The 26,470-nt window shown below is 34.5% G+C and overlaps 1 protein-coding gene and 1 pseudogene across 1 annotated transcript; one reads left to right on the plus strand and one right to left on the minus strand.

Moving 5' to 3' along the window:
• The first annotated feature begins 2,195 nt into the window (after positions 1 to 2,195).
• LOC120136155 lies at positions 2,196 to 22,598 on the plus strand (annotated as a pseudogene).
• Positions 8,106 to 24,906, minus strand: LOC120136154 (ras-related protein RABA4a-like). Its single transcript, XM_039152267.1, has 3 exons — positions 24,576 to 24,906; positions 23,262 to 23,750; positions 8,106 to 8,137 (listed from the first exon to the last, which is right to left on the minus strand). Exons 1-2 carry the CDS (start codon positions 24,806 to 24,808, stop codon positions 23,306 to 23,308), a joined length of 678 nt encoding a protein of 225 aa, XP_039008198.1. The 5' UTR covers positions 24,809 to 24,906; the 3' UTR covers positions 8,106 to 8,137; positions 23,262 to 23,305.
• Between the last annotated feature and the right edge of the window lie 1,564 nt (positions 24,907 to 26,470).

Raw genomic sequence — 26,470 nt, forward strand, 5'->3', positions numbered from 1 at the left:
TTTACATTCTAAAACCCTAAAATTAATATTCTCACCCTCACATTTAACACCATTGGGGTTAGAGCCGTCGATGGCTACATTCGTAGTGGCTGCCACGGTGGTCTCTGGTGGCCGTTGAGCTCCAAAAAATTCAGTCTAAACCTTTTTGACCTCTTGAGCATGAAACCACCCTTAGTTTCGTCAAAAAATGTTCTAATGTTAACGAATCAATACCGACATCATTAGGTTTTTCACTCTCCAATCTCCATCGACCGCCATTGGATGGAGCTCAAATGAAGATATTTTGGTCCATTCGTCACAATACCACTCCTCACCGTTCGGATCTATCGTACCACCAGTGCAAGAGCCGCCCATTTTGAAAATCCGAAGGTAAAGTTATATTTTTTTTCCATTTTTTATTTCTTTGCTAAATGGTTAATTCCTTGCTTTTGTTTTGTAATTTTTGGTGTTGAATCGTTTATTCAATTCAGATACTTTCTTCTTCCCCTTTGTTGTAGCTATCATTTGTTGTGCTTAGGGTCTGAATGTGATTTTAAGGGATGCTATGGTTGTGTTGATTGGTTTGGTTGAGAGTTGTAAAGGATGAATAAGAGAGTGAGGGGCAGAGGTGAGCTTGACCGTTCATCGGTGGTAGGGTGGGTGGGATTGTAATTTGGGGTTTAGGGTTTGGGATATAATTTAGGAATTTAGGTATACTTTAAGAGTATATTTTATAAATTTATTTTTATTTTAATCATATTTGATATTAAAATATTAATAAAATATGACATGTCATTTTAAAAAAATAATAAAATAATCCACATCATCGAAGAGTGATTAAAAAAATTCAATGTATAAAGTTCAGTGAGTAAATTGAAAAAATTGAAAGTATAATGAGTAAAATAGGAGAGAGAGTAAAGTTTGATGAGTAATAGCGTAATTTACTCGGAAAAAGGCAGGCACGACGTCGTTGTCAAGTCTGCAACTTGTTCGGTATCTGCTCCAAATTCCAACCAGTAATTATAACCCACGTTTAGTTTGTATAACATCTTTTGTCCCTCTGCCGTTGACAGTTGACACCATCTTTTCAGTCTCCATTTCGATAAAAATGACCTCTTGCCTTTACCAACTATGCGGCAATGCCACAAAATCAAATATGGAGAGGAAAAAAAGTGTTTTTGAAAATCGGATCGGATCAATCGGTTTAATGAAAAATTGTTGTCTGATCCGGTTTATTCTACACCGGTTAAACCGTTACTAGTGAATTAGAACGAATCGTTGAACCGGATGTGAACCGTTCGGACCGGATCGGGCCGTGAACCAGTTAAAAACTGGTTCTTTTTTTTCTAAAAAAAAATTAAATCAAACGACGCCGTTTATTAAATGAGCCGAGTCGAACTCAAAAACTTTAAAAGTAAACTCAACTCGACTCAAAAACTCACGAGCTAAAAATTATTAAGTTCAACTCGAACTTGAAATATAATATTGAAACTTGAACTCAACTAAAAAAAAATTAGAATCTCAATTAAAGCCTGAAATTCGAGTTCGATTGAAGCGAAAGAATAATTCACTCACTCACCAAAAGGCTCAATGATTTTGAATGACAAGTTACATCTATTATTTATAGAAGTTAGTTGAGATGTTCTTCTATGTTTCTTAGCCATGTGGGATTGTTTTGTTTTCATATTTTTACTCTTTAGACTTTTGTGATGTTCTTCTATGTTTCTTAGCCACGTGAGATTTTTTTTTAAAAAAATTAACAAACGACATCGTTTGTTATGATTTTTTTAACCCCAAATTTATTTTTTGATTATAGTTATATAATTATATTTATTATTTAATATGTTTTACCTTAAATATTATATTGTAGTTGATTTGAATTATTTTGTTTCACTTGATTTTATGGTTTTTAACTTATATATGTTATATTTTACTTTGAATATGACTTGTGATATAAAAAACTATTTTTTATTAAATATTTTTTTATATTTTTATTTAATTTTTAAAATAATTAATTAATTATGACGTCGTCTGATTCTTCTGACCGATCTGATCGATTTAACCGGTTAAATCAGTGAACTGATAGAACGGTTGGTTCGCTGACCGGTCCGGTTGTGAAAACCATTGAAAAAAGAAAAAGAAATGGAAAATCCTTGAGATTGTCCGATTCTAAACGCCCGCACATAAATTTTTTGGGATCGACATTCCTCAACCTCTAAAACCAGATACTATAGCATAAACGGAATCCCAAACATATGTTATATATATAGATTTTTGTTCTCTTTCTGGGAGTTGGCTTGGGAAAATGGATCGTTACGAGGTACTGAAAGATATCGGTTCAGGGAACTTTGGTGTTGCAAAGCTGGTTAGGGATAAATGGAGTGGCGAGCTTTATGCTGTCAAGTGTATTGGAAGAGGACCCGAGGTACTACTAGGCGTTTTTGTTCTTCATCTTCTATCTGTTTGCTTTTATCATTCACAGACTAATCTGGGTTTTTCTTTTGGATTGATTTTTTGGGGGTTTGCTTGGTAATGCAGATTGATGAACATGTTCAAAGGGAGATTATGAACCATAGGTCTTTGAAGCATCCAAATATAATTAGATTCAAAGAGGTAAATGTTTATATTTTTAGAGTTCTTCAAGTACAGAAAGAATGATTTTCCAGAGAAACCCAGAGTTTCATTGAACTTAACAGGCTTTAAAATGGTTCATCTTTTGTTCTGTTTTGGTCAGTTTCATGCTTATTTTTGCCTTGCAGGTGCTGTTAACACCCACTCATCTTGCTATAGTCATGGAGTATGCTGCTGGTGGAGAACTTTTCCAAAGGATTTGCAATGCTGGTAGACTTAGTGAGGATGAGGTGCGTATATATATATATATATTGAATTTCATTGATCATTTCATTTTCATTTAAGAACTGCGATTACTTTACTGCTTCAGGCAAGGTTTTTCTTTCAACAACTGATATCAGGAGTGAGTAATTGCCATGCAATGGTATATATACTAATGTATCCCTCTACTTCTGAAAATAGTTTTCCATTTCTGCCTAAAATCTTAAGCAAAATCGAGATTTATTTGCCCTGTTCATGCTGCAAATTTGTCAAAGAGATCTTAAGCTGGAGAACACACCGTTAGATGGCACCTCCGCACCAAGGCTCAAAATATGCGACTTTGGCTACTCCAAGGTCAGCATCGATCTGTTTTACTTGCGACTGGGACTCGTAAGTACGTCAGATATGAATATATGTTCTTTAAGAATCATATACATATGCCTGTAAAGGTGTTCGACACACGAAGAACCCGAGCAAACATAGCTATAAAGCCAAATTATTAACTTTTTATTTCATGTTTCAGTCAAGTGTGTTTCATTCCCAACCCAAATCAATAGTAGGAACCCCAGCCTACATTGCACCAGAGGTCTTATCTAGGAAAGAATATGATAGGAAGGTAAATTCTTGTTCTTATTAAGTTTTCACATTCGACTGGATTGTTCTGTTCTCGAGTTGAGTCGGGTCGGACTACGAAACATGGAAAGAAAGCCTAGAAACCTGTTGGAAAACTTTAGATTGCAGATGTTTGGTCTTGTGGGGTTACTTTGTATGTCATGTTGGTTGGAGCTTAATCTTTTGAAGATCCAAAAAATTTCAGAAAAACAATTCAGGTTTGTTGATATCAGTAAGATCCCTACAGAATGTAGATATGATAGCTTATTATGTCTAAATTAAAAAAAACAGTAAAATAATAATTAAATGATAATTGGATTTGGCAGCGGATTGTAAGTGTCCATTATTCCATCCCTGATTACGCCGAGTTTCCAAGGAGTGTAAACATCTACTTTCAAGGATCTTTGTAGCAGATCCCGAAAAGGTATTCGATATAGATCCAAACATGCAGTTTTAGATATGTCGTAACCGGTTTTTATCCGGGCACGAAATATTAAATTTGGCGGGGAAATTGATGTGAATGAATAATTTTGAAAATAATTTGTGAGTCGCCATCGGCCTTTTGGATCAGGTAGGTCGAATACCTAAAAATTATCTTTTAAAAGAGTTTTTAAGAAAACCATATTTAAAAGATGAACTGATCTGCGTTTTATAACCAAAAATTCGTTCTTTTTAATAATAAAAAGGGATTCGTGGTCGGTTACGTTTAGGGAAGGATTAGCACCCATACAACGCCCAAAATTGATACTTTTTAATTATAAATTGTCTCTATTATTAAAATTTAAAAATTCAAAAATATATTTAATTTATAATCCTATTATTTCAAAATTATATAAAAAATATTTATTTATTTAAAAATATCCGAAAAGAACTTCTAGGTGCCTTAAGACAGCTCTTTTCTTTGATATTGATAAATATTAATTTAAATAATATGGTTTACTTTTTAATTTTAAAATATCAGAATAGGACATCCAGTTGTATTAAGACTGTCCTTTTTCTTCAATATTAAAAATAAATATTTTAAAAAAATACTATTTATTATATATTTATAAAAATATTTAATAAAATATTTAATAATATAATAAAAATACAAATACTACTAAAACAATATATTTAAAAACAATAAAATAAATGAAAACATATAAAATAAACGAAAAAATAAAATTAAAAATCTAATTCATAATTAATCTAAATTACAGGGATTAAATATGTTATTTCTTTATTTGGTGACTAAAATAAAATTATCTAAAATTTGGATATTAGAATCAAATAAATTAAAAATATAAACTAAGGATTAAAATATTATTCATTAAAATTAATGGATTAAATCTGTAATTTATCCTAAATATATTATTTTAATATGAAGGACTAAAATAAATAAAATTAAAATTCGAAGACTAAATTAAAAATATTATAAATTCAATTTAGTGACTAAAATGTAAAATTTACAAATACGAAGGATTGCGGACGGGGTTTAACTATTTCATAATTACGCGCATAGTCCTTCCTGAAACGACGTCGTTCGGGAAGGACTATAAGAGTCCAAATCGGCTGGCCCGAAGGGCCAGCCATTTCATTTCTTCTTTCTTTTTTTTTTCTTTCTCTCAAACAGAGAGAAGAATTCTCTGTCTTCTCTCTAAACTGAGAGAAGCTCAGCCGGCCGGCAGCCGTTAGCCGGCGTTCATCCGCCGTCAACCACCGCCGCCGGCCACCGTCTTCGGTGGCCGGAAAATTTTTTTTTACATCTAAATGTAGATCGGACCGTCCTAATGACGGTCCCGATACTTTTTCCCGTTAAACGACTCCCAATCGGAGCAGATCTACAAATATACCTTCGGTTTTTGTTGTATCCGGCGAGATCCGTGGTCGAGGCTTCCTCGGTAAGTCTCTTCTTCCTTTTTCTTTTTTTTTCTTGGTTTTCTTGCTGCTGAGATCGTTGGTATTAGTTTGTATTTTCTCTGTTTTTTTTTGTCTCTCTCTATTCTTTTTTTTTTGTCTCTCTGTCTCGTTCTATATCTCTGTCCCTTTTTTTTTCGCAGATGGGTGGTGGCTTTTATAGCCACCACCGTTGTAGCTGTCGGACCGGTCCGAAGAAGGGCTCTCGGTGAGTCACCGGACTACCAGTGGTGACTCACCGAGTAGTCATGGCGTGGACGGCTGGTATATTATCTTCTGGAGTCTTCGGTTGGGACGTGGCAGCGGCGGAGGCGGCGAGATAGCAACGGCGGCCGCGTGTCCCTAGGGTATCAGACCCTAGGGTTTCCCTCTGGCACCATCTGGACCGTTGGATCTTGCCAGATCCAACGGCTGTGAGCTGAGGCGGCTGGGTAAATTAGGGTTAGGAAACCCTAACTGGAAACCTAAGTATTTAGGGTTTCTGGTTGGATTTGGACCGGTTCTGGTTGGTTTGTAACTGGGCCGGTCCAGTTGTAATTGGTCTGTAATTTATTATTTATTTAATATATATTTAATAATAATAATAATAATAATAATAATAATAATAATAATAATACTAATAATAATAATAATAATAATATGGATAAAAAAATTAGTATCTTCAGCTGCCCCTCTTTGCTCATTCTTGTGTTAACAAGAATAGAGCAAAGATGAAAAGATAATAAATTTTTTTTATCCATTTGGCTTTACTTTGATCATAATGGATATATTGAATAAATTATTCTCTTTCTCTAGATGAGTTCTTCTTATTATGAACTTTCTGCTGGGGATGATGATGACCTCCTTTCTGTGATAGAGTCATTCAAAAGGTTGAATAAGCTCTTGATGAGTTCTTCTCATTATGAACTTTCTCTAGAAAGGCTAATGCTAATCTATCTCCTTCTGTGATAGTATCAAACAAAGGTTGAACAAGCTCTTCTCATTATGAACTTCTTCTTCCTTCTTCAGATGAGTTCTTCTCATTATGAACCTTCTCTGGCAAAAATAATCCATCAAGTGATGAATTCAAACAAAAGGTTGAACAAATTCTTCTCATTATGAACTTCTTCTTCCTTCTTCAGATGAGTTATTCTCATTCATAAACTTTCTCTGGAAATGTTGATCCATCAAATGATGAATTTAAACAAAAAGTTGAACAAGTTCTTCTCATTATGAACTTCTTCTTCCTTTTTCAGATGAGTTCTTCTCATTATGAACCTTCTCTGGCAATGTTGATCCATCAAATGATGAATTTAAACAAAAAGTTGAACAAGTTCTTCTCATTATGAACTTCTTCTTCCTTCTTCAGATGAGTTCTTCTCATTATGAACTTTCTCTGGCAATGTTGATCCATCAAATGATGAATTTAAACAAAAAGTTGAACAAGTTCTTCTCATTATGAACTTCTTCTTCCTTCTTCAGATGAGTTCTTCTCATTATGAACTTTCTCTGGCAATGTTGATCCATCAAATGATGAATTTAAACAAAAAGTTGAACAAGTTCTTCTCATTATGAACTTCTTCTTCCTTCTTCAGATGAGTTCTTCTCATTATGAACTTCTCTGGCAATGAATGATCCATCAAGTGGATTTGAAATCTTTGCTAAAATCTTTGAAATTTCTGTTAACAATTCAACAAGAATAAAAATGAATGAAAATGCATCTATTTTTGCAAATGCCTAAATATGATGCATGAATATTAAGTTGTTTGATTTCAGACTGGTGAATTGAGTATTTCTTCAATTATAAAAACCCAATATATATGTCTTCTTCAAATCAAAGAATCTATCATTTTTGACAAATGTAGATGTAGATATAATGTCACAAAACCTCTTGAGAATAAAACTCAATAGTATAAACTTTTGAAAAGCTTGCATTCAGGCAACATGTCGATTCTGATAACAACTCATCTGATTATGAAGTGACCTTTCAAGATGATTTCACAGATATCGATAGTTCTTTTAATACCGAGAAATCTTGAATTCTGATTCTGATGAGGAGAATAAACTGTTATACTTGACAAAAATGGGATTCTCAAAGGCTGAAACTTCAATAACCATGTAGAGATGTGGGGTCCAAATTCATCAATTGCAGAATTGGCAAATTTTATATGTGTTGCTTAAATGACTAAGGCTGATGATGTACTTCTTCTAGTAAAAGATAGGAAGTCATTATGCAATGATCCCAATTATAAGCAAAGGCAAAAACTTGGGCTATGATTTTTGGGAAAGGAATAAGCAAAAGAAGCTTGAAAAGAAACTTCATAATAAAGACGATCATGCAGTTCATCTTTTAATTCCAACGATTGGTTCTGTCCAACCAGATTAGATAACTCAAAGAACACTTCCAGAAGATGCTATTGAGCAAATTCATCTTCCAAATTCAATGATTGGTTCTGCCAAATCAGATCAGATAACTCAAAGAACACTTCCAGAAGATGCTATTGAGCAAATTCATCTTCCAAATTCAATGATTGGTTCTGCCAAATCAGATCAGATAACTCAAAGAACACTTACAGAAGATGCTATTGAGCAAATTCATCTTCCAAATTCAATGATTGGTTCTGCCAAATCAGATCAGATAACTCAAAGAACACTTCCAGAAGATGCTATTGAGCAAATTCATCTTCCAAATTCAATGATTGGTTCTGCCAAATCAGATCAGATAACTCAAAGAACACTTCCAGAAGATGCTATTGAGCAAATTCATCTTCCAAATTCAATGATTGTCTATGTCCAACCAGATCAGATAACTCAAAGAACACTTCCAGAAGATGCTATTGAGCAAATTCATCTTCTAAATTCAATGATTGGACTAAGATATCACAACATTTATTTGATGTAGAGCCAGAATTTGTAGATTCGAAGTATTTCCATGCTATTACACTGAAAAGGGCTATATTCATAATTCTGCCAATTAAGAATAGATTTTCTCTTATTCTGCTTCCTCCATGTGTTGATGCTTTTCCATTGACAAAGAAATGATGGCTTTCATGGGATCCAAGAACAAAGTTGAACTGTTTATAAACATGTACAGGAAGTGCCAAATTGACAGAAAGGATCTGTAAGGCTTTTGAAGCTTATGACAATGAGCCACCTTCGAGTGTCCAGAAGTATGTTCTTGATGAGTGCTGAAAATGGAATCTAGTATGGGTTGGAAGGAATAAAGTTACTCCACTTGAACCTGATGAGGTGGAAATGCTTCTAGGTTTCCTTAAAAACCATATACAAGGATCTGTATAGAAACATGTTTCCTAGTGATATCAATGTCTTGTTTCTTTTTGCTGGAATCAGTACTGCAAAGATCATCTTCTACTGTTTTAGTATATCTTTGAAAACAGATGTGCAAGAACTGAATGGTGATCGGTTGGAGCAATTGATGAGTAGATTTGGCGGATTCGACCTTGTTGTCGGTAGCACCACTTGTAACAATCTTGATGTTCATGGCTTTAAGCTAGTGATGATTTGCCTACTTTGTATTCCATGTATTTAAAAGTATTAACATAAAGTGATATTCAGAAATCTTTAAATTATTTCAAAATTATGTTAATTCAATAGAAAAGAATAAATTGAATTTCCAAAAATAAATTGAATCTCAAATAAATTGAACTTGAAATAGATATAATTGTATTCAAAGTTATGACAAGCATAAGAATAAAAATTCAAATGTCTCAACAAATTATAAGCATAAGTATTTCTAAATTAATCAAGTTGACACAATTTAGAGTAATGATGTAAGCTTTTGTCTGGAAGATCTCAAACGTTGTCAAAATGCTTGTAGATGTGAAGTTTCTCCCAAACTGTCAAAATCTTAAGAGGGTTCAATTGCCAGATGCCTAATATCAACCTGCATTTGAGCCGCCTTTTCAGGTTTTCAACTCAAATCCTTCCTTTGGTTACAAGATGCCCTTTGCGGGTTTTCACCTTGACCCCCTTTCTTTTTTCTTCTCTTTTTTTTATTTTCTATTTTTTTTTCTTCAAGCATAATATTTCTTGACAGAATCCGAGTTTATTGGATTTTTCAGAATTTTTCCATCCATTTCTGCCAAGATCAACGCTCCTCCGGAAAAGGCCTTTTTCACAACGTATGGCCCTTCCCAATTAGGCATCCATTTCCCACGGAAATCTTTATGTATAGGCAAGATCTTTTTTAGTACTAGATCACCTTCTTGGAATTCTCTTGGATGTACTTTCTTATCATGAGACTTCATCATCCGTTTTTGATACATCTGTCCATGGCAAATAGCTTTCAATCTTTTCTCTTCAATAAGGTTCAATTGATCAAATCTAGCTTGGATCCATTCAGATTCATCCAATTTTATTTCTCTTAATATTCGGAGCGATGGAATCTCAACTTCAATTGGTAAGACTGCTTCCATCCCGTAGACTAAAGAAAAAGGCGTTGCCCCAGTAGATGTTCGAACAGTAGTTCGGTATGCATATAGAGCAAAAGGTAACTTCTCGTGCCAATCTTTGTAAGTTTCAGTAGTCTTTGTAATGATTCTCTTGATGTTCTTATTTGCTGCTTCAACTGCCCCATTCATCTTTGGACGATATGCCACTGAATTTGCATGTTTGATCTTAAACTGTGCACAAAGTTCGGTCATCATTTTGTTGTTCAGGTTCAGAGCATTATCTGTAATGATCCTTTCCGGTAGGCCATACCGACAAACTATCTCTTTCTTTATGAATTTGCAGACTGTGGACCTCTTAATATTAGTGTATGAAGCAGCTTCAACCCATTTGGTAAAATAATCAATTGCCACAAGGATGAAACAATGTCCATTCGATGCCTTTGGTGTGATTGCTCCAATGACATCTATTCCCCACATAGAAAATGGCCAGGGTGCTGTCATTACATGTAAAGGAGATGGGGGTACATGAATCTTGTCTGCATATATCTGGCATTTATGACATTTCCTTGCATAATCAATGCAATCTGTGTACATAGTAGCCCAATAGTATCCATATCTCATTATTTTTCTGGCCATGGAAAGACCATTTGCATGTGTTCCACATATTCCACTGTGTACTTCTTCAATGACATTTCGAGCTTCACTGGTATTTAAACATCTCAACAGCATTTGATCACTGCTTCTTCTATACATAATCTCTCCATCAAGAAAATATCCAGCAACCATTCTTCTCAAGGTTCTTTTATCAATTTCTGATGCATTTGGTGGATAACTTTGATTTTTGATATATTGCAGGATATCATGATACCATGGTTTACCATCTACCTCTTCTTCCACACTATAACAATGTGCAGGAATTTCATACACTTGCATTTTGATTGGCATCATATCAACTTTCTTATTTGCCTGAAACATAGCAGCTAATGTAGCCAAAGCATCTGCTATTTGATTTTCTTCTCGATGGAGATAATTGAATGTAACTCTCTCAAATTCTTTCACTAATTCGAGTATAAAATTTTGATATTCTAACAATTTGGGATCTTTTGTTTCCCACTCTCCTCGCAATTGATACACCACTAACGATGAATCTCCATATATCTTGAGAAATTTGATTTTTCTTTCTATAGCTGCTTTCAACCCCATGACACAAGCTTCATATTCTGCCATGTTATTGGTGCAAAAGAACTCTAGTCTGCTTGTAAAGGGATAATAAATATTTTCTGGAGAAATTAACACTGCCCCAATTCCTCGTCCCAAAGCATTAGATGCTCCGTCAAAGTAAAGCTTCCAACATGCAAATTCATCATTTGTTTTGACTTCTTCATTCATGGATATGCATAACAAATCTTCATCAGGAAAATTGAAGTTCAAAGGCTGATAATCATTTGATACACGACTGGCCAGGAAATCAGCTATGACACTTCCTTTTATCGCTTTTTGGTTGACATATACAATATCAAACTCAGATAATAACATCTGCCATCTAGCCATTCTGCCTGTCAAAGCTGGTGATTCCATTAAGAATTTCAAAGGATCAAGTTTTGATATTAACCAAGTAGTATGGTATAACATATATTGTCTGAGTCTTCGAGTAGTCCACACCAAAGCACAACATAATTTTTGTATTGGTGGATATCGAACTTCACAATCAGTAAATTTCTTGCTCAGATAATAAATAGCTTTTTCTTTTCTTCCAGATTCATCATGCTGTCCTAGTACACATCCCATCGAATTTTCGAAGACCGTTAAGTAGAGAATTAATGGTCTATCAGGCATTGGTGATACTAAAATGGGGGCATTGGATAAATATTTCTTAATAATATCCAAAGTTTCTTGACATTCTTCATTCCAGACTTCAGGATTGTTCTTTCGAAGTAATTTGAACACTGGATCACATTTGTCAGTCAATTGAGAAATGAACCGAGATATATAATTTAATCTCCCCAAAAAGCCTCGAACTTCTTTTTTTGTGTTGGGTGGTGGAAGATCTTGAATTGCTTTTACTTTATCTGGATCAATCTCAATTCCTTTTTGCTGACTACAAATCCCAAAAGTTTCCCAGAAGTTACCCCAAAAGTGCATTTAGCAGGGTTAAGCTTTAATTGATACTTCCTCAATCTCTGGAAAAGCTTCCTCAGATTTTGAATATGTTCTTCTTGCGTTCTGGATTTGGCAATCATGTCATCTACATATACTTCAATCTCTTTGTGCATCATGTCATGAAACAAAGTTACCATGGCTCTTTGATATGTTGCCCCTGCATTTTTCAATCCAAATGGCATCACTTTATAACAGAATGTGCCCCACATGGTTATAAATGTTGTTTTCTCCATGTCTTCAGGATTCATTTTTATCTGATTATATCCTGAAAAGCCATCCATAAATGAAAACCATGCATGCCCTGCAGTATTGTCCACCAATGTGTCTATGTGGGGTAATGGAAAACTATCTTTCGGACTAGCTTTGTTGAGATCTCTGTAATCCATGCACATTCGAACTTTTCCATTTTTCTTAGGTACGGGAACAATGTTGGCTACCCATTCTGGGTATTTAGATGCCTGTAGGAAACCTGCATTGATTTGCTTCATCACTTCTTCTTTGATTTGCAACAACATTTCTGGCCTCATTCTTCTGAGCTTTTGTTGGATTGGTTTATATTCTGGATTGATTGGAAGCTTATGTATCACTATATCTGTGCTCAAACCAGGCATATCTTGATAAGACCATGCAAAGATATCTTTGAACTCTTGAAGGAGATTTATCAATTCTTGTTTTATCTGGACTGTCAGAGTGGTACCAATTTTCACCTCTTTTATTTTTTCATCTGTTCCCAAATTCACAGTCTCCACCTCTTCCTTGTGTGGTAGAATTTGTTTGTCCTCTTTTTCTACCAATCTTAATAGTTCAGTAGGAACATCACATTCCAGTTCATCTTCACAACCATTGATTTCTTCAAGACATATAGGCTGCTCTAAATTTATCACTGGATTAAATCTAGGAATAAACATGCTATTAACACGGTGACACCTGCAAATTTAAGTCGGAACATTTCCGAAAGAATATAGTAAATTTATGAAAATAAATAAATGTAAAAATGTAAGAAAATGTAAAGAATGATTGCCATCTGAAAATTTTAAAGAAAATTTCTTATATTTAACATAATTTATTTTACAAGATAACAAAAAGTTTTCATATTTTTGAGCTAAACATAAAGATTAGTTCTGAATATTACTCTGCATTAATATTAAAAACTATAGGAAGATCTTCAGTGGTCCAATTGGTGAGTGTTTCTCCAGGAAGACATGGTCGAATCCTATCCAAGTACTTGCCAGTCTTGTTGTCATTCATGATCATGTTGATAAATAATCCATTCATAGCTTCTTCAACTATGTCTTGATCTTTTGTCAACTTTTCTTCTTTAAAGGCTTCAACAAGCTGCTGTTCCACATTAATTGTTCCCCCTGATCTGAATATGGTCTTCAACTGTGGGAAAGACATGTGTTTCCAAAGGATTTCTCCCCCTTTCAATTTTGCCTTTCTGTCTTCACATCTTCTTTTCATCTCTTTGTTCTTTTGCTGAAGATTGGGCTTAAATCCCAGCCCAAAACGGTCTTTTTTCATCTTTATACTGATAGGAACTGAAATCCCTTGAAGATTCTTTCCTAGACCTCTCCCAGCTTTAGCTCCGATGCCTAAAGTTTGTTGTACCGTCATCTTGGTGCAATCAGACAATTTGGGATATGGAATTTTGCTTCCTTCCGCAATAAAGGTTGCATTTACAAATTCAAGAGCTCGAAAAGAGCATTCAAGAGCCTCATCATTGGTGTCGATATATGGAACATCGCTTGTTATAGACGCAATGATTTCTTCTTCAGCACTGACGCATATTAGTTGTCCATCAACAACAAATTTCAATTTCTGATGTAATGAAGAAGGAACGGCTCCTGCTGAATGAATCCATGGCCTCCCTAATAGACAATTATATGTGGGGTGGATGTCCATAACCACAAAGTCAATATTGTACACGACTGGGCCAATTAACAACGGTATTTCCATTTTCCCAAGCACTTCTTTTTGAGTACCATCAAATGCTCGTACCACATTCTGATAACTCTTCATGTGTGATTGATCCAGAGGCATTCTTTGAAGTGTAACTAGGGGCATCAAGTTGAGAGCGGATCCATTGTCAATCAATACTCCTGGCAACACATGACCATGACAATGTGTCGTGATGTTCAAAGCTTTTACTGTCCCCATTCCGCCCTCTGGTATTTCATCATCTGTGAACGTTATGTAATTGTCAGCGGCTATATGTCCCACAATTCTGTCAAGTTTATTGAGGGATATATCTTCGGGGATAAATGTTTGATTGAGGATTTTCATCAAAGCATTCCTATGCGCTTCTGAATTCATCAAAAGATCAAGAATAGAAATTCTCGCATGTTGTTTGTGTAGTTGTTCAACCACACTATACTCACTATGTTTCAAGAATTTCAAAAATTCTTGAGCTTGCTTTTCTGTCACAGGTTCATTGAATGCTGGAAGGGATTCATCCTCAAATACCTTCTGAGGTATTGCCATGGCTTTTCCTTTTGCTTTCACTTGTTCTGAAGCATTGGATGTTTCGGGAGAGTAACATCTCCCACTTCTTGTAAAGAAACCGACCTCGCTCACTGCTTCAGACGTCAATGTAGTACTCAAACTCTGCATTTTCTCTTCTGTTTTATCTAGAGAATCAGATCCTCCTACCATTGAAACATTGGTAGTATAATTCCAAGGTACCCTGCGGGTATCTTTGTATGGAAATGGTAGAGGAGTGGTAATAACTACTTTTGGCCTTATTGGTGCCGGAATCACCGTGGATGATTTCACATTAATGATCACAGGATCATTTATTCTTTGATTTGGTTTAGAATCCTCTGATGAGCAAACATCATCTTCTTTTTTCCCGGGTTCTTCTTCAAAGAATTCTATTTCTCTGTTGTTCATCAATTTTTGCACCAAGTTTCTAAACTCAGGACATAGTTGAATTTTATGCCCTTTCTCCTGATGATATTCACAATAATTCTTGCCTTCATTCTGCTTTGGCCTGAATTGTTGTGGAATTATACCGGCTAAAGAAAGCTGTTGGAATATCCAAACAAATGGAGATTTAATTTCAGAAATGTCAGTCTTTGCTTTCTTTCTGTTCTCTTCCTTAATTGTATTCACGTTTTTATCTCCATGATTTGGCAATGGATGACTTGATGCAGATGGTGTATTGAATTCCAACTTCCCAGTGTTGATCAAATTTTGAACCACCCTTCTGAATGCTAGACAGTTTTCAATAGAATGTCCTGTAATTCCTTCATGGTAAACACAGTGTGCCTTTGTATCATACCAAGGAGGGAATGGTGGTTGCATGGGAACCAAAGGATAGGGCCTTATAACATCTGCTTTTAACAGCGAATCATAGATCTCTGCATATGGTACTGGTAAAGGTGTAAAAGATAACCTTTCATTTTCCTTTCGAGATCCTCTGGAATCTGCTCGATTAGTGTTTGTTTCCTCTTTCTTAACCCTTGGCTGGGTTATTGTAACACTTTTCGATGAATCCTTGCTGTAAGAATTTGCATTGTTGACTTCATTCTCCTTTTTCCGGTACGTAGGTCTTTTGGAACTAGACCCATCATTTGATTCAATCTTGCCACTTTTCAAGACATTTTCAATTAATTCTCCAGAAATGACCAAATCTGCAAAATTTCTGGTTGCATTCCCCATTAGATGGTTTAAATAAGGAGCCTTCAATGTATGGACAAACATCACTGTGGCCTCTTTTTCTGACAAGGGTGGTTGAACTTGGGCCGCAGTGTCACGCCATCTCTGGGCATACTGTCTGAATGTTTCATTATTCTTTTTCTCCAAGTTTTGAAGAGTCCATCTGTCAGGGACCATGTCTGTCACATGGCGGTACTGCTCTAAAAATGCTTTAGCCAAATCTTTCCAAGATCTAATGTTGGCTTTGGTCAATTGAGTATACCATTTTAAAGCCGGTCCTGTCAAACTATCCTGGAAGCAGTGAATTAACAATTTTTCGTCCTTCACATATCCTGCCATTCTTCGACAAAACATAGTAATGTGGGATGAAGGGCATGTAGTACCGTTATATTTATCAAATTCGGGAGCTTTGAACTTGATAGGGAGGATTAGGTCTGGAACCAAACTCAACTCACTAGCATCAAATCCATAGAATGATTCAGTTATTTCCACGGATTTCATTCGCTCTTCTAAGCTCTTGATCTGTCTGGTCAGTTCTTCATTTACTTTTTGTTTCTCATTTAGCTCATTCAAATCTGGGATCAACTGATCAGTATTAAGATCCACTACTTTCACATCTGATATAAGCGGATTTTTGCTTGAAGATACGGGATCCACTTGTTGATCTTCATGTGGTTTAACTTCTTGTAATGCAGATGTACGAGCATTGATTTGTATAGGGGTAGTACCAGAGTGATAAATTGGTTCTGGTGAAAAACCTAGAGGATATATGGGTTCTTGGTCGAAAGATACAGGATTTTCATGCATTTTTCCACTGATAGCCTGCCTTTTAAACATGTCCTCTATCTTCTTCATCATACTGTCTTGTGAATTTGCAATATTGGCTTCAATTTTTTCCAACTTCATTCTCATTTCTTCTTGTTCTTTATGATGTTGTTCCTCAATACGCTGTATTTTATCCTCCATAATTCTCTTAGTAGCTTGTCTAGTACTGTAGTGATGTAGTATTTCTCTTTTGGCCAGGGTAACTGCGATTGAAAAATCTTTTAATATTATTTCAAATTTTAATTGATGAATTTTAACTTAATAAATAAAATAATTCATAGTGAAAATTATGAAATGAATGATGAATGTATGCAAAATGCATGTATGTAAAAACATTGATCCCAAAAAGTTAACTGTCATAGAACAACTTCCATCGGCATACAAAAGTTTCTTTATAATATTTCAGAACTACAGATAAGGCATAGCTTTCCTATTAAGCTCTATAACTTCTTTCATTAACCATGAAACCTTCTTTCCACACTTAGAAACTGGATCAACTTGATGCTCAATTATTTCGGCTTCAACAGCTAGTTCCCCAACATATCTGGTAACCTCGCTCATTTGTACCATGGCCTCGAACACCATATTGCTTCTTTCTTCACTTCTTTCGACATAGAACTCAGTTGACTTTTGCCATTGTTCAGTTGTTCCTTCAAGAGTTTGCTCTAACTCAGTGATTCTGACTTGACAATTGTGCAGAATTTTTTCAAGATCTCTAATGCGTCTTCGCAGTGAAGCATTTTCCTCATTACTTTCTTTGAGATCATTAGGTCCTAGACGAACCTTTTCTTGAAACAATGATTCTTCAAGTTGCAAAATGTAAGAATTAAACTCTGAGTTTTTGTTTCTAGACTGATCCAGATCCTCTTCAAGTTTTGTTCGTGCTTCTTGCGTTCTTTGATTAAGCTTCTGGATTTGAACATCTTTGTTTCTGCATCTTTGCATCCAATTGCTAGCCATCTCCTGCTCTACCTCAAGTCTGGTATTGAAATTTTTTCTTTCTAACTCCCATTTTTCTTTTTCCACATTGGATTCTTCCATCTTTTGGCCTCTGACTTCAAGCTCAGCAATCAACTGGTTCATTTCAGATTCAAATCCCTTGAACATGATACTTTTCTCGCTTTCAAATTTAACAAAGATGTCATTATTCATCTCTTCTAAATCTTTGGCTCGATCTCTTTCTCTTTGCATTTCATTCATGATCTCACGGTGTTCAGCCTTGTGTTTTATAATTCGCTCTCTTCTGTCGACCTCGAAATCTTCCATTTTTTGCTTTCTTTTTTCCAGGCTTTTGAGTAGGCGGCTATTCTTTCCTTTCAGATCTTCAACTCGTCTTTTCTCAATGTTCAATTCTCTGGTCATCTGTACCGTCGATTGGCTGGGTCCTGATGCTTTTCGGGATTTATATAACTCCTGGTAATTTTTCTGTAAGGCTCTGTACTCATCTTCATCTTTTTCTTTATCTTTTCTCAACATTGTACATTGTGATGAATGAAAGTCAATGTCAACCCCTAACATAGCTTTATCTTGTCTCATTTGCTCTAACTCTTTCGACCAGCCATCTCTTTCTGCTTCAAACTCAGCTCTCAAGATTTCAATCTCTGATGGAACCACCTTAATGCGATCTTCCATAGAGATATCCTCATTTTGATCTGGTAGAGGAATATTTTCGTTTTTTCTGACAGATCTCCAATCTTCATAATCAGGAGTTAGCATTTCTTTTGCTGCTTTAGCTCGAATACAAAAAGTTGTTTTCCAAGCTGTAACGGCTTCCATGATATTTCTTTTATAATTTTTGCTGTGGAATGCGAACTCAGATGACTGTAGTCCAGCAGTGACAGGTACAAATTGACGACCTTCATACTGTCTTATAACCAGCAGTGGTGCATATCCAATTCCTCCCCATAATCCGAGCAGCATTATCCAGTTGTAATCACCACACCTGTAAAAGAATTCCCTTTGGATTTGCCACGGGGCGCGCCAAACAACATCATTGCTTTGCAGATTTCGAAAGGCATTAATCCACATATCTTTCTTAATTTCTTTCGGCCATTCCTTCTCTAGAAATTCTTTTAATGGTGAATAATCCGTATTAAAGCGTCGGTATGAAACCTTTTCTGTTCTCCAGAAATGACTATGGATCCAAACATATAACAACTGGGTACACCCTGAGAATCGTCCACCTCCTAGCCTTCTGCAAGCATTTAACGATCTGAAGGTCTCTGCTAGGATGGCAGAAACAGGATTAATCTTCTTCGGTAGCTGTTCAAACAAGTCTACCACTGCAGCTTCAACATATCCCAATACTTTTGGGAAGATGACCATACCATATATACCCAGAGCAAATAGATCGAATCGTACTTTAGCGTCTGGATGACTCTGAATAAGCTCTCTGATGTTGGTCCAAGCAATGCCTTCGCTTTCGCCTTTTTGTTTGGTACGGGATGCTACCCATTCTTCTCGTACCCCAGCAATCTTTGCTAATTTAACTCGAAAGGGTTGAGTTTTAATTGACTTTGAATATATTCGATTCTCCAAAGCACCTTCAAGATGTAACAAAGTTGTATATTCTTCAATAGTAGGGACCAAGTCCTCCTTATTGAAAGTGAAGCAATTGTACCCTGGATTCCAGAATTGAATTAGGGCTCTGAGTAATTCATCATCAACTTCTACATAGAGCAGATATGGAATGTCTCCGTAAGTCTGATAAAACTGTAATTTTTTGTTTGAATCCCAACTTTCCCAAATGCTTCGCAAATCTTGCATATCATTTCTTTTTAATGAAACTGGAGCATAACTGGCCAAGTCAGATACATAATCATCCTGCAGACTGTCTCCTTCTTGTCTTTGTAAATCTTCAGCCCACTGTCTTACTTCTGAGTTTAGAATTACTTGACTTGAACACTTTTTATCCATAGATGAAGGCTTTCCAATGAGACAATTAACACAAGGATCAATGTCTTTTATCCTGTATGATGCAATGCAAACAGAAAAATAAAGAACACACAAAAAGAAAATAAATTAGTTTACATAATAAAGAAATTTAATAATAACATTTACATAAATATTCTTTATTTAAACATGCTTTTCTGAATTTAAATAATTTAAATAAACATGTAATTTAAACAATAAATAAATTAACAGAAAAGACAAAATTCATTTCTCCTGTGTGTACACCTATTTTGGACAAAATTTCAGCATGACTTCGGATTGGAAGAGTTTCTAAGGTTTTTTATATGCAAGGTTTCAGATCTAGGAGTAAAAGGTACCCGAATTGTCCTTGTTAGTGCCCCCTTGGGTTGCTAACCCTCAATCCTAGTCCATTACAGACTAAATTGGATCGAGTTCAATTCGAGGGGATACATTTCTCTATGCCTGACACGGAGAATAAATTCTCACGAAGACATAGAGCATATGAACCCCGAAAGTTACTTGCTAGGTCTGACACGGAGAATAAATTCTCACGAAGACGTCGCTTTCACTTCCACTTAAAAGGGACAACTCAATTATAGAGCTTTATGTAATGCAATGCAAGTGTTGTGTGTGAGGAGAAATGTTCAAACCTTTGACATAAAAATAAATACTGAAATAAAATACTTGCAAATAAAATAAAACATATAAATATTATAAAAATAATAAATAAATAAAAAATTTGAAAAGAAAGAATTAAAAATTAAATATATAAATTTTTAATTAATAGAGACAATTTATAATTGATTTTTTAAAAGTTTGACCAGTCCCCAGCAGAGTCGCCAAGCTGTCGTAACCGGTTTTTATCCGGGCACGAAATATTAAATTTGGCGGGGAAATTGATGTGAATGAATAATTTTGAAAATAATTTGTGAGTCGCCATCGGCCTTTTGGATCAGGTAGGTCGAATACCTAAAAATTATCTTTTAAAAGAGTTTTTAAGAAAACCATATTTAAAAGATGAACTGATCTGCGTTTTATAACCAAAAATTCGTTCTTTTTAATAATAAAAAGGGATTCGTGGTCGGTTACGTTTAGGGAAGGATTAGCACCCATACAACGCCCAAAATTGGTACTTTTTAATTATAAATTGTCTCTATTATTAAAATTTAAAAATTCAAAAATATATTTAATTTATAATCCTATTATTTCAAAATTATATAAAAAATATTTATTTATTTAAAAATATCCGAAAAGAACTTCTAGGTGCCTTAAGACAGCTCTTTTCTTTGATATTGATAAATATTAATTTAAATAATATGGTTTACTTTTTAATTTTAAAATATCAGAATAGGACATCCAGTTGTATTAAGACTGTCCTTTTTCTTCAATATTAAAAATAAATATTTAAAAAAAATACTATTTATTATATTTATAAAAATATTTAATAAAATATTTAATAATATAATAAAAATACAAATACTACTAAAACAATATATTTAAAAACAATAAAATAAATGAAAACATATAAAATAAACGAAAAAATAAAATTAAAAATCTAATTCATAATTAATCTAAATTACAGGGATTAAATATGTTATTTCTTTATTTGGTGACTAAAATAAAATTATCTAAAATTTGGATATTAGAATCAAATAAATTAAAAATATAAACTAAGGATTAAAATATTATTCATTAAAATTAATGGATTAAATATGTAATTTATCCTAAATATATTATTATTTTAATATGGACTAAAATAAATAAAATTAAAATTCGAAGACTAAATTAAAAATATTATAAATTCAATTTAGTGACTAAAATGTAAAATTTACAAATACGAAGGATTGCGGACGGGGTTTAACTATTTCATAATTACGCGCATAGTCCTTCCCGAAACGACGTCGTTCGGGAAGGACTATAAGAGTCCAAATCGGCTGGCCCGAAGGGCCAGCCATTTCATTTCTTCTTTCTTTTTTTTTTTCTTTCTCTCAAACAGAGAGAAGAATTCTCTGTCTTCTCTCTAAACTGAGAGAAGCTCAGCCGGCCGGCAGCCGTTAGCCGGCGTTCATCCGCCGTCAACCACCGCCGCCGGCCACCGTCTACGGTGGCCAGAAATTTTTTTTTTACATCTAAATGTAGATCGGACCGTCCTAATGACGGTCCCGATACTTTTTCCCGTTAAACGACTCCCAATCGGAGCAGATCTACAAATATACCTTCGGTTTTTGTTGTATCCGGCGAGATCCGTGGTCGAGGCTTCCTCGGTAAGTCTCTTCTTCCTTTTTCTTTTTTTTTTCTTGGTTTTCTTGCTGCTGAGATCGTTGGTATTAGTTTGTATTTTCTCTGTTTTTTTTTTGTCTCTCTCTATTCTTTTTTTTTTGTCTCTCTGTCTCGTTCTATATCTCTGTCCCTTTTTTTTTCGCAGATGGGTGGTGGCTTTTATAGCCACCACCGTTGTAGCTGTCGGACCGGTCCGAAGAAGGGCTCTCGGTGAGTCACCGGACTACCAGTGGTGACTCACCGAGTAGTCATGGCGTGGACGGCTGGTATATTATCTTCTGGAGTCTTCGGTTGGGACGTGGCAGCGGCGGAGGCGGCGAGATAGCAACGGCGGCCGCGTGTCCCTAGGGTATCAGACCCTAGGGTTTCCCTCTGGCACCATCTGGACCGTTGGATCTTGCCAGATCCAACGGCTGTGAGCTGAGGCGGCTGGGTAAATTAGGGTTAGGAAACCCTAACTGGAAACCCAAGTATTTAGGGTTTCTGGTTGGATTTGGACCGGTTCTGGTTGGTTTGTAACTGGGCCGGTCCAGTTGTAATTGGTCTGTAATTTATTATTTATTTAATATATATTTAATAATAATAATAATGATAATAATAATAATAATAATAATAATAATAATAATACTAATAATAATAATAATAATAATAATATGGATAACAAAATTAGTATCTTCAAGATACATATGTATTAACTTTTTCGATCACCATTGTTTGCAGAGAATAACTATACCAGAAATTAAGCAGCATCCCTGGTCTCTAAAGAACTTGCCAATGGAGTTATGGAAGGCAGGGACATGGAAAACGGAGGCGAAAGTCATGATGTTTCGCAGAGTATTGAAGAAATATTGTGTATAATCGACGAAGCAAGGAAGGGTGGCGGAGGTCCGAAAGTCGGCAGTCGATTACTAGGGGTAGCATGGATCTTGATGATGATGATGAACTTGATGCTGATACAAACATTGATGATTTAGAAACTAGTGGTGATTTTGTATGTGCATTACGAGTGTGAGTTCAAAAAACAATGAAATATTATGTATGTAAACTTTGAGAACTAATTTTTTCTGAAAATTCAAATAAAAAAAGAAAGAAAAAAACTGTTTGAATATTTATGGTATACTATTTCATGGGTGATGGAAATTTGTTCTTTGGTGGATGGATAATATTTGGGTAAACTTCCTTTTTAGTATATCAAGTTGCGTCATCATTTCTATTAAATGGTAAAAACTGTTTTTCCGATCGGTGATCAAAATCACGGTTAGAAATTTTATCAATTCAGTCCTTAAACACATCAATCTTCATAATCCCGACCACCATGGAGGGGAGACCAAGAACTCTTCGATGGTGATGATTGATGTGTTTAAGGACTAAATTGATAAAATACATAATTTTTTAAGACTAAAATTGTTATTATACCATAATCGGTTAAATGATCAAAATTATTCTATTATATTGTGATCAAAATATAATAAAAACAAACGTATAATTGATAAAGTAATTAATAATTTTTTCAATTATCATGATAAAGTGGATCTCATAGATTAATCACTAAAAAGATAATTTTTACATGATGGTTAATTATAACAGGAAAAAAAAAGAGAGAGGATCTGTTAATATATTTTATATTATATATTGTAATTAACATATTTTCTTTTATTAAAAAAAGGACACGTGCAAACTAAACTAATGCAATGTAAATATACAAACAGATATACTATGAATGTGAAAGCGACCGATATAACAAGACAAATCCGATTAGATCACGACCTACAGCACATGTTGCTCTTTGCCGGAATTTCTTGTGCCGGACCTGGAATGACGATCTTCTTGCCTGCTAGTGATGCAGGGTTGACATTCTCTTGATTCTCGTTGGCAGCTAGGCTCTTCTTGTTCATGATGTTGAAGATCTCGGTAAGCACGGTTAAGAAGGCAGTCTCCACGTTAGTCGATTCGAGAGCAGATGTCTCAAAGAAAAATAGTCCTTCCTTTTGAGCAAATTCTTTCGCATCATCTGTCAGAACTGCCCGTTGGTTTTCAAGGTCACTCTTGTTCCCGATCAGAATGATAACAATGTTCTTGTCGGCATGGCCACGCAACTCTTCAAGCCAACGTGGAATGTGATCGAACGTCTGGTGCTTCGTTATATCATAAACCAGCATTGCCCCAACAGCACCCCTATAGTATGCACTTGTAACAGCTCTATATCTAATTCGGTACAACACAAGAGAAGCAGCAAAATCACCAACTGTTCATAAGGTTCGGATACTAAATAGTATCGGTCGACATAGATTTATGTATCCATATGCGAATATGATAAGGCAAAAGAACCACCGAAACAAAAACAGAAACTGTTCATAAGGTTTGTATTCCAACAGGGTTAGCAATAACCATCGGGTTGAATGATTAAAATCAAAACAAACTCAGGCAGTTGATCGATGTTGAACACTTAACTAAAAGGGCTCAAATTCAATATGGATGATACAGGTCACACCCTGTTATCAACATGACATCCAAAATTTCAACTCTAGGCCGAAATTTATCGATAATGCTGCGATATCAAGAACCTAATCGAATACGATCTCTTGAATCAAACAGCTTCATCTTACATAGAAAAAAAATGACAACATCAAGTACTAACATCCAACTAAGAACACGATTACCATCTAAGCACCATGAAAATTCTTTAAGTTCATCACTAAGTTGAAATCAATCAATAAAGATCAAGAAAATATACAATCCATCCATCAAACATCCAATCTAAATCTAATCCTCCGATCGAATTCGAAAACTTTTCAACATCCAATTCTCTAGACAGCTAATCTCACTCATACTACCTAACTAAACCATGTCTTGTCATTCCACAGTGAAATTTCTTTTTATGCAAGCTTTATAGTTTTCATCTACAAGCTACGCAGATCTAAGAAAGAACAATAAAAAGACATAACAGATGCACGTAAAATGAAAACCCCAGGAATATTTCACAAAAAAGAACATGAAAACACATTTTTTTAGCAAAAGAAGTGAAGGTACCGTTCTTGACCAGCAGTGTCCCAGATCTGAGCTTTGACACTCTTGTGTTGAATAACAAGTGTTTTCGTCTGAAACTCAACGCCAATGGTAGCCTTGGAATCTAAACTGAACTCATTCCTGGCGAACCGAGCAAGAATCTGAGACTTACCCACAGCAGAATCACCGATCAGAACTACCTTGAAAACATAGTCAATCTTCTGGCTTGGGTCACCATACCCTCCTCCACTAGCCATTTTCTCTCCAAATTTGAACTCCTTTTTAAGCCTTCTTTTTTATCCAGGTCGATCTGTTTCTCCCCTGAAATATAGCAAAGAGAGGTAGAGTCGGGAGGCAAATGGGAAAGTTTTTTTTATTATTTAAACGCTTAATATAAAAAAATATTTAAATTATATCATTTTTATTTAATGTCTAATTCTTTTAGATCAATTTAGATAATTAACATTATAAATGTTATTATTTTGAACATTTCAACTGTAGTAGTCGTTAAAAAAATCAAATAACATATCTCTAAATATTAAAAATCAACTGTAGTAGTTTGGAATGAGAGCGTAGGTTTCGGGTGAGTTTGTCTCTTTAGTCGCTGTTCTTTAACAACCGCCATCACTCCTGACTTTACGTCACTGCTAAAAGATTTTTCATCTTTTCAAGGCTGATTTTTTACTCTTCTCCGCACTTGTGCTCCTACTATATTTTTTATTACGGCAAACTAACTATCTACTCATCCAATTATTCTCTTAATTTCATTTTTATTATTAATTTTTTTAAATCATATCTAACATTATAATCTAATTTTATTTTAATCATTTATTGTTTTAAAAAATTAAAATTATTGACTCCATTTTTTATTTTTACAATAATAACGTAACATTATCTTATGATAATACATCAGTATCGTCATCAATTTTTTTAATAGTGAATTATCAAAATAAACTAAAATATAATGTTAGCTATTGTTTAAAAAATAATTAGATAATCAAAACAGAATCACCATAAAAATTGGATGACTAAATACTTTATTTGCTTTATTAATTTGGTTTAACAATCCAATTATTTTTCTAATTGATTCTAAATTCAATTAGATCTTACCAATCAGTCATTAACATCTCTTGTAGGTTGTGAGTTCAATAGTCGTTAGGAGCAAAATTCACATTCCCCTCCCCTAAATAGAAGTTGTTAAAAAAAAAATTCCATCACTCTACTTATAATTATTATTAAATATATTTAGAAATATAGTTATTGTAAAATATTTTATTTTATACCCAAGTTCAATGTAAAAAAATATAATTTCTTTTATCATTTTACTTATAATTCTTTTATTTTTTATTTTAGAATCCCAAACGGATATCATGTCTCAAACAACATGTTAATATTTAACTTAGACAATAATCAATTTTTTTATTAAAAAGGATGAATTTAGAATATACAAATAGTTTGGTGATCATTTTGTAACTTTTAATAGCCAAGAGATTCAATAAAACAAAATCATATTGTTTGATAAATCAATGAATGATTTGTGCGTTATGCCCTTGTAATTATTATAGGGGGATGTTAAGATTAGTAAAGACGAAGTAATAAAATTCAGAGGCCAACAAAATAAAAAAAAATCCTAACGATGTACTGAATAGAGCGACAGAAAAACAGATGGAGTTAATTCTTACAGTTGGGAAGTCAGGGAAGTAGTTCCAGACAAGTGGAAACCTAGTCAAAACAAAAAAGATTCATTTGAAGCATTTAAATCATAATAAATAAAGGTCAAATTGTCGAGATATTGTTGTGGAAAAAAAATCTCGAGATAAGGTATATCAGATATTATTTTTTCATCTAGAGTGAAATCTACAGTAACAACATAAAGATTCAATGACTGCATGGCATCTTCAGGCCAAACGTAAAGACTC

This window comes from Hibiscus syriacus, unplaced genomic scaffold, assembly GCF_006381635.1.
Source record: "Hibiscus syriacus cultivar Baekdansim isolate YM2019G1 unplaced genomic scaffold, ASM638163v2 tig00110621_pilon, whole genome shotgun sequence".
Lineage (NCBI taxonomy): Eukaryota > Viridiplantae > Streptophyta > Magnoliopsida > Malvales > Malvaceae > Hibiscus > Hibiscus syriacus.

What these genes read in the sequence shown, in the direction of transcription:
- LOC120136154 (XM_039152267.1), bottom strand. Translation starts at nt 24,808, where the DNA reads ATGGCTAGTGGAGGAGGGTATGGTGACCCAAGCCAGAAGATTGACTAT. An exon ending in GACACTGCTGGTCAAGAACG is followed by an intron (nt 23,751 to 24,575) that starts GTACCTTCACTT and finishes GTACCGAATTAG; the next exon opens with ATATAGAGCTGTTACAAGTG.